Source organism: Zerene cesonia, chromosome 19, assembly GCF_012273895.1.
Source record: "Zerene cesonia ecotype Mississippi chromosome 19, Zerene_cesonia_1.1, whole genome shotgun sequence".
In the NCBI taxonomy this organism is placed as follows: Eukaryota; Metazoa; Arthropoda; class Insecta; order Lepidoptera; family Pieridae; genus Zerene; species Zerene cesonia.
Window position 1 is genome coordinate 1,620,420 of NC_052120.1, and position 17,092 is coordinate 1,637,511.

The following is a 17,092-nucleotide window of genomic DNA, read 5'->3' on the forward strand; positions in this document are numbered from 1 at the left end:
TAAACTTACTAGGTCTTAAATATAACGTTTAAATACATATAAATAAGCAATAATAATGTGAACTAATGTCTCAAAACAAGCTGGTACATACGAATAGGTACCTAACTATAAAAACAAACGCATTTTTGTAAGTTTCACTTTTCAACCTATTAAAATAATTTTTTATTACCATATCAACGACAATTACTATGGTTTTCCATGCATGCTCTCTTGAACATTTTATTTATTGAAAATTGCTTATGAATACTTCTCAGGATCTATCATAAATAATATCTAAGGACTGGCAAGACAAAATTCTCTTTTAAGATTTACACAATTCTGTAAAGCTTCTGCTATGACCCCATATCCCCTTTCAAGAGAACATAAAACAAACTTTCTCAAGAAGTGTTTGTCACGGGATGTTAACCCAGTTTTCATCTGGACACTCGTAAAATGTTAATTCCTGTTGCCCCATAGTTTATATTTAACACTAATATATCAACAGAACTGAGACTCAATTGAGCAATTTTTACATCGATGGCAATAGAGGTGGTGGGTCGCCTGATGGTAAGCGCTACCAACGCGCATGAACATTTGGAGAGACGGTCGATTGCAGACCTTACGCCTCTACAAAAGGATTGCCGACTTTATATTGTAAAAGGATTTAGAAAGGGTTGATGAGAGGAATTAAGAAAAGGAGTGAAGAAGGGTAATAGGGAAATATAGTCTTCGATGGGGGTGTGGTACTTCGCCAGTGCGAGCTAGCGGAATTAGTGTTCGACTTCCACAAAAACAATATAAATTATTACATTTCAATTATTACATAGTAAACATTAAGATCAAATCATCATAATTTAAGGTCAAAATTATCTATGAAAAAAAAAGTTTATAAAATTGCTGATTGTACAACATGTGAAATAAAAACAATACAGTATCAAACTATTTACGACAACGTACTTAGAACAGCGTTATTACATAAGGAATTCACCATACACATATTTCGATAGGTGTCAGCAAATACGGGATTATACTGTTATTATGATCAAAACTGGAAATATTTGGATAAACACGGAAGCGTTTGCGCATCTATAGAAGTCGTACCCAAGGACTCCCAAAACCACCCAACAAAACCCCGTCCAAAAGCAAATAGAAAAATTCAATTATATGCAAATAACGCGTAACCCAACGATCCCGCTAGTAGTCAGTACAAAGGCTAGTGTAGTTTCCAACGCTTCGCGATGTGGACGGGCGCGGTGCTGCTGTGGCTCGTGGCGTGCGCGGGCGCAATCACCCGCGATCAGTTCTACCCCTATGGCCCCGAGCTCGATGAGACCCTGCCCCGGGGCGCGGATGTTGCCTCCACTGAAGTGCCCTTCAATGTGCCCATCGTTTTCTTCGGAGAGACTTATGAAAGCGTCTTTGTAAGTATATTCTGGAAGTGAATTTGTATGATGGTGAATGAAATTGAAATAGGCTTAGTATGCATTTTTGCCATAATTAACGATTAATGATATATTTAGATTTTTGTATATTTTAGATAATATTTATGTTGGATTGCTACAAATTTTGAAAATGTAAATATTTTATGTTTTGTACGTCTGTCTGTATTAGGGGATGAAATAATTTTATTTTATCTCTTGTAAGATTCTTACTAATTATTTCAGATTATTATAATGTCAATATAATAGAATTTTATTCTATAATTACAGTAAAACGCTATAAAAGATTCACGTTACTTTTTTGATAATTTCACGTAAAATTTCACCTAGGTACTTACATATCATTTTATTTTCAACTGTGATATGTATAGTACTATACAGTTAATATGACGATTAATCGATCGTGATAAAACTTCGTTTTTTAAATATTCCAGTTGGTCCAATGTTTCATACATAATTAATTTGGTAAAATGTAAACTCAATTTCTACAGAATCAGTCTATACTGTAATTAAAGAATTCTTTATTCAGCTCTGTTCAGTTTTTGAAAATTTGCATAACTTATGCAAATTTGTGGGATTTCTCTTCGTAGTACCTGGATTTTACACTTTAATCTTGTTATTTAATTAACCCTTCGACAAATTTGCTAACGAATTATAATTATTAGGTCGTAGGTTTATGTCATAACATATACTTATACCATGTAAGGCTACGACGCGAATTTCGGTGACATAGCCTGTATGAAAATGATGCAGGGCATTATGTGTTCTAACACATAAGGAATACAGAAGTGCACCTACATGATCCTTTTTTTTAAAGGTTGTGTAGCAAATGATAGGTCATCACCTATCTTATTTCAAACAATAAAAGCACTTTACGTTGCTGTCACGATTCATTTCCTTATAATAATAGACTAATATCTAGAAAAATAGATAAATACTTGACACTATGATATATTTATCTCTTAGATTTTATCCCTATTAATTATTGAAACAACTTTTATAATGCCTGTTGATTGTTTTCACAGATACACAATTTATTAAATATACATCCAGTATCTACATCTCTAAACTCATTTTTAAACGTTGACGTTATACCAATCATATGTTATAAGTTTCAATTAATTTTATGTTAAGTGTATAGAGACATACCAAAGTTTTTAAATGAGTTTGCTATTAAGCCATAGATGTGAATTAAAGTGACATCTGACACTTATCAATAATTCAAATATGTAATCCACGTGCCACGAGTATTTTAAATTAATTTTAAACTTATTCAATTAGATCAACGACCGAAGTTAACAATGACTCTTATTGAATAAACAACAGACCTCATTAGTGGTTAATAACTTCCTAATTCTATTATATTACTAAACACCTATTGTATTTCTATAATGAAATAGGATTATTCGGAATTTTATTTAAGTGTTTACGTAACGACATAACATTCGGGAATGAATTGTACATATCACGTAGAGAAACGATCAAGTTTCTTATTCTTAAATTTTTGTTAGCTGAAGCCAACATAAATATTGAATGAACTCTTTTTTGAAGTCTACTTGACGGGATATGTAATCCCGCTTAAACATCCAACATAAAATACAAAAATATATAAAAATTGCACCAATTATGTGTTGGCAGTCATCTTGCATTTGAAATTTGCGACTGTGTTTAATATCTATTCTACTAGTCAAACCCCTTCATTCAACCCTATTTTCTTACGACATATTGAGGAGATCGTGAAAAATATGTAATCCGGCTGTTATTGACCAATTTTCATCAAACATAGCTAATAACACCCGACTCACTTTCAAAGCAAAATATATAAAAATAAAGTCGGTTCATCCATGCAGATGGCTTCGAAGCCACAATCAGACACACAGACACGTTCAATTTATAACACCCCATCCATCTTCCGAAGTTCTCTGGTGGCCAAAATGCTAAAGGCACTCTGCCTGTCTGTAATGCTTTCGTATCAAAATCACTGAAGAGACTTTAATGAAATTTTGCCACGAATAGAGATTAGACTAGAAAAACTTACTGTCAAATGCTAACGTAGTGTATACGAGCGAAGACGTGGTAAGAAAATTAGTTTATATTTTTATTGTGGTAGTCGAGCACGCTTCGGCACGAATTGGGCCAGCTCGCACCGGGGAAGTACCACACCCCCACAGAAAACTGGCGTGAAATAGTGGCATGCCACTGTGTTTCGTACGGTGAGTGGGGGAGCCGGAGGCCCATTTCCTTTTCCTCACCCATCCCAGTCCATTCCTTCTTTCCAGTCTTTAATCCTTTCCTTTTCCCTTATCCCATAAAAGCGGGCAGCACATTCGTAGAGGCACGAGGTTCGTACCTTTGCGAATGTTCATGGGCGGTGGTGATCGCTTACCATCAGGCGAACCACCAGCTCAGTTGCCCGCTATGACATAAAAAAAAAAAAAAAAAAAAAAAAAGTTTCGGTTTGACTAGCCTAGTGTAGATAAGTTTTTAATTTTTCCCACGAATATAATTTACGGACTACACACGAAGGACTCAAGGTTATCCCAATAAACAATAGCCCTTATTACTTCGACGTTTAGTCATTTCCTTTGACAATAACATTAAAACATAGTTTCGGATGCCTACTCTTTTAATTTGTTAGTAAGATTAATTAAATGTATACGTTGGCTTTTAACACAATTATTATTGAAAAATAAAAATAAAGATTCTGGAATTTTTATAAAATGAAGATAATGCACAAATTTAACATCATAAAAAACCGAACCACTTAAATATTAAATCAAAATGAGCTTGTTTGATTATTTATTCGATTTCGGAAGCACACATGATATAAATACTAAGAGATCTTTTGACTAGAAATAAATCTTTCGATTCTTATTAAATCATAATCATATTACAAATTGACTGAGCTAAAGAAACTAATATCTTTGTTTTTAATTCAAATATTACATTCCGTTGCGTATTTTATGTGTATGATAGTCCATTATTCCGAAAATTTGCAAGCGATAAGTAATGAACTTTAGCGATAAGTTGCAATTTGCAACGGAAGCGCACGTGGGTGGGTCGGACAACGTCGGTCACTAACTGATATTGCTTTTTAATCCATTCCTGATAATTAAAAAGAAATGTACAATTAGTTATAAATTTGAAGAGTTCCTTATCTCACCATAAGCCAACCGACCTTTAGTAGTCGGTATACTTACTATCAGGAAGGGGGTCACACCATTTTGTCTCCAAGATATCTTTGTATAAATATTGTCTTTGATCAAATTATTCCTCCTTGCATCATAATTAATGTTGTGAACATTTAAAGAAAATTTCTGGATGAAAAGGCTAGACAATTCGATGGTAATTCAAAATAATCCGTATGATGGTTAATTAAAATTAACAAAATTATTATTATTTATTCAATTAGATTCTTTATACAAGCAGTTTTAAATCGTTATAACATAATTTTAACCTCTGTTTCGCAAACCAGTTGCTACAGAAAAGAGCCGGCAAGAAACTCTGTAATTGCTCTTTTATAAAAGAAGCAAAGCAGAAGAAATTCGATTGCTAAGAAGGGTTGACGGGTGGCCGAGAAGTTAAGCGTTTCTACAGTTCGACGAATAACCCGGGTTCGAATCTCGACGCGTGATATTTTTTTTTCTTTTCTTTACGAATTCTCAACATTTACCTTCTTTTTCAGGTCAACAACTATGGGCTAATTTCATTTAGAGCGGACTTCCCTAGTTTCTTGAACGCTGAATTTCCTCTACCCTATGCGTCCATCGCTGCCTTCTATTCAAATGTGGATACTTCGGTGTCAGGAGCAGTTTACTTTAAAGAATCAAACGACACACACATCATACGGAAGGCTGCAGACAGCGTTCAGAATTCTTTCAACGAATATTACGATTTCGAACCTAAAAGTGTGTTTATAGCTACGTGGATTGACGTGACATACGCAGGAGGTGAGGATAGAAGGAACAGTTACCAAATCGCTGTAATAAGTAATGGAACGGAAAGTTTTGTGGAACTATTGTACCCCGAACGGGAAATACAATGGATTCAGAAGGAAACCGCTCCGGGCAGTTTACCTGATGCTAAAGCGCAAGCTGGATTTATCGCTGAGGATGGCCGCGTGTTCACATTGCGAGGCTCTGGCAGTCATCAGATCAGAAACGTTGTATCGTAAGTTACAGTTCATAAGAGAAATTCTTGAGAAATACATTACTAGTTACAATTATTTTTCTGATGTTCTTTTCTAAAAAGTTCTTTATATTTTCAGATGGTCCAATGTCCGAGAGCCTGGTAAATACGTTTTTCGCATTGGTGATATCCTACCCAACGAAACAATCGCTGTTCCCGATCAATACAATGAAAATGAAATAGAGATTTTAGAAGAATCCGACACGTGTGCACAAAGTGGACCCAGTGTTTGTCACCTTCAGGCGCGCTGCCTAGATTATCCTGCTGGAATCTGTTGTCAATGTAATGATGGTTTTTACGGTAACGGAAAATCCTGCATCAAGGATGATGTACCTCTTAGAGTGCATGGTAAACTGAAGGGTGTTTTGAATAATGTCAACCTGAACGATGTAGATGTACAAGCGTACGTAGTCGTAGCCGACGGACGTTCCTACACTGCTTTATCGCAAGCTCCCTCCACACTTGGCAGTAGCCTACAGCTCTTGAGCGTATTTGGTGGTGTCGTAGGATGGTTATTCGCTAAGCCATCGGGTACAGCTAAAAATGGATATCAACTTACTGGCGCACAATTTAATCACACTGCTGACATTTATTTCCCTGAAACAAACGACAGAGTTATCATTGAGCAAGAATACTTGGGACATGATGTGTTTGATCAAATCACTCTTGAAGCGGATATTCGAGGCACAGTTCCTACGATTGCTAAAGGAAGTAGACTAGAAGTAACAGAATTCGAAGAGCAGTACACCACTGTAGAGGCCGGTTTAATTCACAGTGTATCAACCCGCACATATTTAAACAAAATCACAGGACAACAATATTTACAAAGGGTTTCACAAACATTTTCTTTTAATACGTGTAAATTTGCAACATTTTCGGACGATGACAAAATTCCTTTAACTCTTAAAGCAACGAAAAATTACTTAGGATATGAAGTAAGAGAAAACATCGTCAGATATGGAACTAGTAATAAAATAGCGGTAATGGGCCAGGAAGATCCATGTATCAAGGGAAGAAGCACTTGCGGTCCTCACAGTACATGTATTCCTCAAGATAACAACTTTTCTTGTGTTTGTCAATCAGGATACACTAGCGTGTATACAAACGAAGATACTACTACATGTGTTGACATTGACGAGTGTGCCGCTGGTACCCACAACTGTGACATTAATGCCGATTGCTTTAATCTCGATGGTAGTTTTCAATGCAGATGCCGTGAACGCTTCGAAGGTAATGGTGTTCAATGTAGCTTGAAATTACGATGCAGTAACAAGGTATGTGATCCAAACGCGCAGTGTATTGAAAATCCTGCGGAAGAACCATTTTGTTTATGTAATGCGGGTTATACTGGTGATGGAGAAAGATGTTGGAAGGCGTACTGTACTAATTGCTCACCATATGCGCATTGCAGCATCTCAGAAGATACTTTCAGTTACAACTGTCAATGCAACCCAGGTTATATCGGTAACGGTGAACAATGTGCGGAGGATGTATTAATTATACCTACGGTTAGTGTAACTACGGAAGCAGTAAACGTACCAATTGAAACAACAACACCCATGCCTTCAGAAGCCGATTACAATGAAACATATGTATTACCAGATTGTAATGCCTTTGGCTGCAGTTGTCCTCCTGGATATTCAAGCTACAAGGACGATAGGGACAATGACTTATGTCGAATTGACTCATTTACGGACCCTATTATGCCTCCAGATAATGATACATCAAGTACGTATTATGCTTATATGTATTCTATATATTTTCTTTTGTTCTGAATATTATGGTGGTTTCTGAGTGTTTAAAGGTTCCAGCTATAATTAAAATTATCTTTCATTTATTTATTTAATTGTTTATTGAAAAACAAATCTTTGGTCAATATTTTGTGTCAACTTTATGGAATTGAATAATACCTAGTGGAATATATATGCTTAGGACAATTCTACTTACTTGTATTATGACGTCGTTTTAGTCTTATTGAACGAATTACTTTTCTTTTCAGTACGATGCAGGTCGGATTCTGACTGCCCACCAAATGCAGTTTGTTTGTTTTTAAATGAAATGTACATAGCAAACGATCAGGAGGAAGGCCAGTGCCAATGTCAAGAGGGCTATGTAGGAGATGCCTATGAGTGCATAGAAAGAACAGGAGCAAGCTGTTCATGTGGTCTCGGAGCACATTGTATCGAGACCGCATCAGGCGATCTCTTGTGTGTCTGTGATTCTGGGTATCACGGCGATGGGTACATATGCCGACCCAACTTCAGCTGTAACAATAATTCTGACTGTGAACGCAACGCGGAATGTCGACCAGATCCCAACACAAATGAATACGTGTGCCAATGTATCGAAGGATACATTAAAGATCAGAGTGACGCCTGTATTCCAGATAAGCAATTGTGTAACGGAGCTGTGTGCGCTGAACATGCGTCTTGTCTTTACGATGATGCTATTGGTGTTAGTTATTGCCATTGCGATGAGGGATATGAAGGCGAGGGGATCTCTCAGTGTGTCCCTCAAGGAAGAACTTGCGACGTCGTCGACGATTGTAGTCTAGATGCGATTTGTACACCAGTTGAAGACTCATATCAATGCATATGCAGAGAAGGATTCATTGGAGACGGATATAATTGCAGTCCCGAAATGAACTGCCGAAATAATCCTCAGTTATGCGACATTCATGCATCATGTTTGAAAACTAGCGATGGATATGAGTGCGAATGTAATACTGGGTACAAAGGCAATGGAAGTATTTGCGAGCTTAACCCTAGACAATCTGGAAACTTCTTAGTTGCAAGCGATGGAGCTTCTGTTTATCGTGTGCCATTCAAAGTTACGCAGAGAGATTTCGCCACACCATTCAACAGCGCCATCTACCAGATCGCTGTAGGAATAGACGTAGACTGCTTGACTGGCCATATTTATTGGGGTGATGTCGTCGGTAATACAATCAAGAGAGCTTTGTATGATGGATCAGGATTTGAACAATTTTTATCTAATGGTAAGTAAATTACAATATTATAGTTTTACTAGCTGCACCCGGCAAACGCTGTTCTGCCTTACTCTTATCATTTAGGGGTATGAAAAATAGATGTTGGCCGATTCTCATAGATACCGGATAAGCACAAAAAATTTCATCAAAATCGGTCAAACGGTTTCGGAGGAGTATGGCAACGAAAACTGTGACACGAGAATTTTATATATTAGATTTATTTTTGAACTGTATAATTACAAATTATTTTTGTAGATGTTCAATCACCAGAAGGCATTGCCATAGACTGGTCTGCAAGGAATATATTTTGGACGGATTCAAAGAAACTCACTATAGAAGTTGCAAATTTAGATACAAAAGTCCGTAAGGTACTGTTTTCTAAGAACGGCATTTCCAATCCTCGAGGCATAGCTGTTCATCCTGGTAGAGGGTAAGCTAATGTTTTTAATCATTCTTATAAATAATTAAGGGTCCTAATCAAGGGATATCTTATTTAATTCATCTTCTGTTCACAGAAAAATCTTTTGGTCTGATTGGAATCGTTCAGGTCCTAAAATTGAATGGGCTAACATGGATGGGACTCAAAGGGGCATATTACTCGACCAATCAGATGTGAAGCTTCCCAATTCATTAGCGATCGATTGGGTCAGAGATCGCCTTTGTTACGCAGATGCTGGACTATTCACCATTAGATGTGTGGGCATAGACAACCTTGAAAGAGATACAATAGCCGCAAATTGTTCGTATCCATTTGGTTTAGCTATAAATGGAGACAAGTTTTACTGGACTGATTGGAAAACGTAAGTCCAAAGAATATGTAAAGAATATTTTAAATTTATTTGCTTTAGATTTTAAATTTAATAACTTCCTTCTATAAACTCATACATATAACACTCATATTTGATTTCACAGACTTAAAATAGAATCCATAGACACGTTAACGGAGATAAAAGGTCAGGTGCCAATCGCCACAGCGTCAAGAAGATTATACGGCGTCTCTGTGGCACCAGAGGAATGTCCTGCCTTAAGCAATGTTTGCCAATACAGGAATGGTAATTGTTTAGCCAACCAGATCTGCTTGCCCAATGGTCAGGGCGGCAGGTCTTGTGTGGAGGGAGTGAGCAGTGGTCAAAATTATTAGATTACTGTATATTTTACAAAAATATAGTACGCGTACAATGTTGCATGGAAATTTATGTATTTTTTATATTGTTGAGCAAAGTCATTGTGCGAATTTATAAAGAATCATGTTCAAATTTTATTTTTATATAATTGTTAGTGTCTGAATACGCTAGTACTGGCAGAGTTATCAAATTTATTAAGAATATTTTTTACAAGGGTAATGTTTTTTCTATTAATTTCAATGAGGTGTAAAGTAAATTAATTATTTGAGTGTTATAGAATATTAAGAATGAAGGCGCTGTATTTAACATCTATTTATCTATAAACATATATTTAATATACTAACCTAGTAAATATACCTTAATTTATTTAATAGATGTACTTAAGATATATATTCTAAGAAAAAAAACAATGATTAAGAAACATCACAAAAAATAAACATAAGTACATAATTTTAACTAGATTTGCCTGATACCAAAGTGAATGTATGGTGTAAATATATTATTACGTGAAAAATATGTCAATTTGTTTTATTAGAGCCATAAATCCTATTTTTATTTACAGAACACCTGATGGTCGAAATTCCATCGTCACACAAATCAATTATTTTCTTCAAAACACATGGCTGTCTTACAAAATTAATAAAGTCAATTCTTATTAAAAATCTTAGTTAAATATGTAATTGTTGCTTTAGGACCAATTTTACAATCTTTCGTTAAATATATCTATGCAATAAAGTATTACCCAACAATATAAAAATGTCACCTGTTGAATGAACACAATTTTGATATTGCTTTATACGACATTTAACGAATCAATTTTAACCAAGGATTGAAAAATTGACCCTAAGTTCTGCAGGTTAGATTGTATAATGCGAAAGTTAGTTATATAGTAAATTTTAAATTAAATGACTATTTCTTTATAATAGAAAACAACCTAATTACATACTACCTATATATCTTATATAAATGTATTATAACCAAGTAAAAAATACACTCCATTCAGTGGCGTAGCACGCAAGATTTTCACGTTTTCAAGGAACCAGGGGCCGACTTGGTACCCTTTGTTAATACTTAAAGTATAAAGGTAAGACGGGACCTTATTACTAAGAATGTGGTGTGCGTCTGTTCATCAGTTTAATTTTTTATTTATAATTAGAATTAATAAATTGGTGCCTTTAACTTTTAGTAAGTCTATACTTATTGCCCAAAATTTTTAACCTATGTTTAAAATTTTGCGGATTGCAATAAAAAAATATGGACACTTGCATAGTTAAGAATATTTTTGTGGTGTTAATTTTTTTTAAGAAACACATTTTAATTAAATAAGATCTTTATTTTGAAGGATACAAAATCAGCAATACAACAAAAATAACGTGTACAAACTAATAATTATCGAATCCAAATGAGCTTACATTTTAAATATTCAGATTTTTTAATTATATAGAAATTGCTTACAGTAAATTTTAATACACTAAGATAATTACATAATGCTTGCAATCGCAAGATGAATTGTTTTAAATTACTTTAAAATCATAATCATAACGAAATTTAACAGTTTCTTGATAGACAATGTTTACAAAATTCAAACTTAAACATAAATTTTCTAACTTTTCCTAAAAAATTGTTTGATATTTTTTATTCTCTCTTTGCCTAGGCTGTACAAGTGATGGCCCGAGTGGAGTGTGGGGCAGATGACATATCTATCTGTTTCACTGATTGGCTGTCTGCCTAGGCCATACACCGCGTGATTTTATAGCTCAACAACCCAATAAAAGCCTCAGATACGGTTATTCCCGTTACTTATTTTAATAACAGAATTTTTGAAAATGTTCGCGGGTAAAAATCGCGGCAAAACTAGTTTGTTGTACATTTGACGATACACAGCTTTTTTACAATCACGTTTTCACCTCGGGCGGTTTTGTGTCTAAATAAATGGTTCTTCCGTTTTTAAATTGTTGAAATTATAACAGACATTAGTTTGTTTTTCAAGTTATTACTGGCAATAATTAATACATAAATTAGTTTAAATATTGTAAACATTTTCTCCAAGAACCATATAACTTAGAAAATCTCAACTAGCTCCTAAGATTTATTTAAAAACATATAACTAATTTAACAGTTTCACCACTTAATATAATTTTTTATCAGTGTAATAATTGGAAAGGCGCGAAACGATGCTATTGGACAATTACTTTACATTGATATCTGACATTAGATTGAAAATTGAAAAAAAAAAGAATTAACTGTTTCTTTTTCTATACTCAAAGTAATTTAATTGTCAATGTCATCTATCCCCAGACCTCTTCAGTACGGCCGAATTTGAATACAAGGGATCCAGCAAAGATGAACGCGTTTTGTAGGAATAAGCTCACTCCGGGCCAAGTGTGCTTGCTGCTGCCTGAAATATGGGAAAATATTGGTTTATTACAGGAAAAAAACATTGAAATGAAATTTTACCGACAGAATTATATTTGCTGTACATTCATTTTCTTCATTGAATTTTCTTCTCAATATATATCCGACGGCAGGTAAATCATACACAGTTGCAGATACAAAATTCCAATTAATATTGTTCATCATAAATGCAATGATGATTTATAAATACATCTTTTTAAATTCCTTCTTTTAACATATTTCAGTACAAATGGCAAAACCAACTATCATTTACTGAAAGACTCACCCGCATTAACATAGTTAGCAAAGAGTATCCAACAAGCAGCAATGAGGGAGGCAAAACCAACAACAAATCCCAGAAACAGCCACAGCCTAGCGCCGCGCGGTCCCATGCACCCTCCCGTATATGTCTCACCTCGAACCTGCAATGATACATCATCATCAGCCCATATATGTTCCCACTGCTGGGACACAGGCCTCCTATGAGGGTTCAGGCCATAATCCACCACGCTGGCCAAGTAGCCAAGTAGTGCAATGATACAAATTAATAAAATCAAAATTGTTTATTTAGTAACAATACATTGATTCACCAAAAATCGGGCACGACAATCGCCTCAATTAGAATTATACCTGTGCTAGAGACCATCAATATACATTAAATGAGCCACTGGCTTCGTTCAGGTTTATTGGGCATAAAATAGCCTACATTGCTCAGTGAAGATGTAGCTTTCTTTATATTTTTTAAAATAGATTCAGTAGTATTTGACAAACATGAAAAATCAACCCATATAGTCCATAAAATTATAGCATAGATTTATGAAGTGTGTTTGAGGATAATTTGGAGTTTTAAAATTGAAATTATTTTAACTTGAATGAATTTTTCAGCATTCAAAAGTTGTAGTTCGAGTACAGAAATATATTTTAACAACAATTATTGAGATTAAATAAAAAGTTCTATCAAAGTTTTATCATTAAATCATGCAAAGACATTAAAAGTTACAAAATTTTTGGGTAACATTTATTTTGAGTATTTCATTAATTTTTTTATTTTAAGAAACACACCTTTTGTGTTACATGTGTACTTAAGCTATGGAACATTTATAAATATAAGTTGGCATATGCACAATCAGTTATATATGACTACAACTTAAATACGTTTATCATGAATTTATGAGATCAAACAAAACTCATAACTAAGAGTCAACTAAGAGCAACTTAAAAATAAGTCTTATCAATAACAATCATGCATGTACATGAATCTGCTCCAAGTGTCTTAAGATTTTAGTACTATGTAAGTTTACATAGTCGTTAAATTAGGCCAAAAAAGCTTTTTCATCTTCATATTGATTTATGTCATCTTTATTTATTTATAAAGAAATTTTACCAAAGAATACAGATGAACATTTTAGTATCGCTTGCTGAAAATGCATGGTTTTCTGTACTTTTAATTACACAAAATTATGCCATTATAATTTACAAGTCATATGTGTTAAAAATGTTAAAGAATTATTATAACAACTAAAAAAATGACATCAAATTATATAATATGAGAAAAAAAAAAATTACTGGCTACAGATTTCACAATTAATTAATAACCTAAACATTGCTAACAAATCACTAAAAATGTCTATGTCATAAACAAACACTGCACAACATTTAGTTCTCCAAATACTATTTTCTAATTACCTGTGCATTTGATACAGAATTAACCATAAGGAGAGACAGTGTTGCCATTACTCCGCACACATGTGCAGCATTGGGGAGGTCCCCAGGGTACACAGCTGCCGCATCAATTATAAACCACCATCCTGTAAAAAACTAAAAAGAAATACTTGTTATTACATATTTATTTCTTGGTGCTTGTAAATCATCTTAATCCAAGTGTTAACTTCTACAAAAGAAATTTGAACAAAGGTATTCTATGTTTTAATTTTCAGCTGATAAGAAAGGCTCAGAATTTGAATCCAAAATCTCTATAACTTAATCAGTAGCATATTAAATGGCATAATGTTGAATTTGAATTATAAAATTAGAGCATGCACATCAACTTTACAAAAATTTATGAAGACATTATATTATTAATATTGATCAGCCGTAATTTCTGAAATTTGCTATAATTATTATTATTAACATATGATTTGTTTTTAATTTCAAAAAGATCTACTGTGAAAATATGTAGATGCAATGTTTGTGGTGAAAGTTTTTCGAAGAATTTCTTATACATTCATATTTATGATTTTTTTTTCTATAAATATGAACACGATCATTTTGATTTGAGAATGAAAAAAAAATTTTTTAAACAACAACAAATTACTTAAGTTTTTGTATTAAAGACAATGAATCATCAGTCTCACCAATAGACCAGATAATAGGGATGCCAGAACGTTACGCTTTTCACCGCTTTCAAACCAAACGCAGTTTGGCAATGTAATATTTTCAAAACAACTCATTTTGTAGTACAATTTTCGTTACAAGTAAAAAGAATTATGGAAAGCGTTCAATTATCTTTATCAGAATATTGTATTGTAAATAAAAACTTGAGTTACTTGACAATTTGACGAGATTTATGACAATTGACAAGTAACCAATGACAGCTAGTGAAGCAGCTGTGAACATAGATTATAATGATTCCATTGGTACAGATCATTCACATTTCGTTTATTTTAAGACGAAAATATAATAATTAATTTTATTTTTTATCATATATTTTAAAAGAATATAAAAGAATACAAAAAATGACGCCATGACGTCATGTAGGTAGAATTAAGAGGTGGAGAAGGCGCCTATGTAAAATTTTGACCAGATAGAAAAAAAAATTAAGTGTATTGATATAACATTTACAATATCTGGCAAACAGATATATTTTCTTGGCACGAAGAATAAAAATTTTTTTACAGTTATGTCAGTAATTACAGAATTTTTAGCTTTAATTTTAACCAGCACTTGAAGATATATCCCTGAGTCATTTGGCGCTTGTGACATTTTAGAATGACAATATTTGTAAACTTTATGATATTGATATTGATGGTACACAGCATCAGATGTAGAAACCTTGTTATGTACATACAACACGCACTAATTATAAGAAGATGCATAAGGCCACCCAGTAAGAACTTCTACCCGGTAACGATTGCAACATCGCGCACACCTGCGGTTCCAGAAAAGATGACGGCAATCCACGACCGCGACGCTGCCCCGCCGAAGACGAGGGACACTCTTGGTTCCAACATTGAACCGGAGGGACGTAGTAAATAAGTTAGATGTAATTTAAATGTAACTTTTTTTATTACATTAAATTAATAATAAGTAAATTTCGGTTTTTTTTGCGCCTTCGCGGGTCGGTCAATTTAATTACCTCACGGATAACCACCCTGCTAAATATGCTGTTTACATATTATACGTAAAGTACGTGTAATACGTAAACATTAAAGTATTCTTTAATGCCAACTCCATAATTCCTCTGAGGACATAATTAATGTAATAAATAATTAGTTTATTATTAGGTTTCATTTTTATTTTATATTATATAATTTTATTGTAGATTATTTATTCTATTCATTTACAAAACTTTTTTTTATCATTAAATTATTTTATTACATACGATATTTTTTATGCTAGAGCCGAGGAGCGAGTTGGTCGATGATGATTTGATGATGAGCAGCCATTGGTAGATTGCCTCATCGATTTATCATCAGGCGATCGACTAACGGCTACTCCAAATTGCGCCGAGGCGTGTTTGACTCTCACATAACATATTATCATTTATTACATTTTACGTAAACGCATAATATTAGGCACATTCCTTATGGATGCTTTGTGTATCGTTTCTTTGCTTTTTATTCCCATCTTCCTCTAATGGAACTTCAGGACAGCGTGAATGCAAGACAAGTGGATAATGTGTCTGTCATTATTCTTGTATGTGCATTACATAACGGATAACAAAGATCTAAGGACGTAGGAAGCTACGCTGTATGGCGTTTTATGAGGCGATGTGTGTCATGATATTAATATATATGTATGTATATTCTACATGATATGTATACTTTGTATATTATCTTTATTATTTTTATTAATTATTTTATATATGTTATCGTATTTATAAAATAAATTATACGTATTTTTGTATTATTTCCTTTTTTAGTTTTTACCAGGATCTTTTTCCTTTTATTGTAAGGGTTCCGTGGTAGAGATCGCTTTTTAGTGATAAGGCTGCCTTTTGCTACTTTTTTATGTTCGCCTTTATTTTATGTATTTTTGTGCCGCAAAAAATACTTTTCATGCATTAAATTATTTCGTTAATTCATAATACTTACTTTTTTAACGTTGACAATATATAAACTGAATTTTTTAGATTGGGCACTTCTAATCTTATTAATATTATAAATGCGAAAGTTTGTTAAGACGTGTGTGTGTTTGTTACTCTTTCACGCAAAAACTACTTAACCAATTGCAATGAAATTTGGTGCGTAGACAGCTGGACAACTGGAATTACATATAGGCAACTTTTGATCCCGAATTCTTACGAAATACGGACTTACGCGGGTGAAACCGCGGGGCGCAGCTAGTTCATAATAATTTCTCTTTCGACTTCGTAATTTGTACAATTATTTCAGTATTTTAATTTTTACTTATAAGTTTTAAAATGTTTGTACATATTTGAACAATTTAAAAAAGAACTAAAACAAATCGATCATCAGTTTTAGAATACGTCTTTTATTCCGTCGTACCGTAGCCATGATGACGTCTGATCGTGGCTCAGGTCATCATGACCTCACCTGGGCCGGGAAAATTCTATAAATATTTAATAATTTTATTTACCAAGGGTCGAGTTCCATCAATATAATATTGTAATAGCTACCAATTTTTTTTTTAATTTATATATTTGACCAACTTTTCAATAAGTGGAGTGACCAAGAGGTCACCACACTACCTAACAAGGCGCAAGTTCGTTCAGAAATCAGTACAAAAAGTAACTCTTC

General features: G+C 33.7%; 2 protein-coding genes across 2 annotated transcripts; one reads left to right on the forward strand and one right to left on the reverse strand.

Annotated features, from left to right (window-relative positions):
- The first annotated feature begins 1,198 nt into the window (after positions 1 to 1,198).
- On the forward strand, positions 1,199 to 10,235 carry LOC119834325 (nidogen). Its single transcript, XM_038358665.1, has 7 exons — positions 1,199 to 1,400; positions 5,104 to 5,588; positions 5,686 to 7,334; positions 7,606 to 8,604; positions 8,851 to 9,025; positions 9,111 to 9,395; positions 9,508 to 10,235. Exons 1-7 carry the CDS (start codon positions 1,218 to 1,220, stop codon positions 9,734 to 9,736), a joined length of 4,005 nt encoding a protein of 1,334 aa, XP_038214593.1. The 5' UTR covers positions 1,199 to 1,217; the 3' UTR covers positions 9,737 to 10,235.
- Positions 10,236 to 11,031: 796 nt separating this feature from the next.
- Positions 11,032 to 14,693, reverse strand: LOC119834427 (transmembrane protein 50A). The gene is made up of 4 exons (XM_038358785.1): positions 14,468 to 14,693; positions 13,800 to 13,931; positions 12,400 to 12,535; positions 11,032 to 12,117 (listed from the first exon to the last, which is right to left on the reverse strand). The coding sequence occupies exons 1-4, from the start codon at positions 14,561 to 14,563 to the stop codon at positions 12,008 to 12,010; spliced, it is 474 nt and encodes a 157-aa protein (XP_038214713.1). The 5' UTR covers positions 14,564 to 14,693; the 3' UTR covers positions 11,032 to 12,007.
- Between the last annotated feature and the right edge of the window lie 2,399 nt (positions 14,694 to 17,092).

Bases quoted from the DNA above. Each gene is read 5' to 3' on its own strand.
- LOC119834427 (XM_038358785.1), bottom strand. From the start codon at position 14,563: ATGAGTTGTTTTGAAAATATTACATTGCCAAACTGCGTTTGGTTTGAA. The intron at 13,932-14,467 runs GTGAGACTGATG...ATTTCTTTTTAG, and splicing joins CCCTATTATCTGGTCTATTG to TTTTTTACAGGATGGTGGTT. The intron at 12,118-12,399 runs GTGAGTCTTTCA...CCCATATTTCAG, and splicing joins TGCTAACTATGTTAATGCGG to GCAGCAGCAAGCACACTTGG.
- LOC119834325 (XM_038358665.1), top strand. From the start codon at position 1,218: ATGTGGACGGGCGCGGTGCTGCTGTGGCTCGTGGCGTGCGCGGGCGCA. The intron at 1,401-5,103 runs GTAAGTATATTC...CTTCTTTTTCAG, and splicing joins AGACTTATGAAAGCGTCTTT to GTCAACAACTATGGGCTAAT. The intron at 7,335-7,605 runs GTACGTATTATG...TTTTCTTTTCAG, and splicing joins TCCAGATAATGATACATCAA to TACGATGCAGGTCGGATTCT.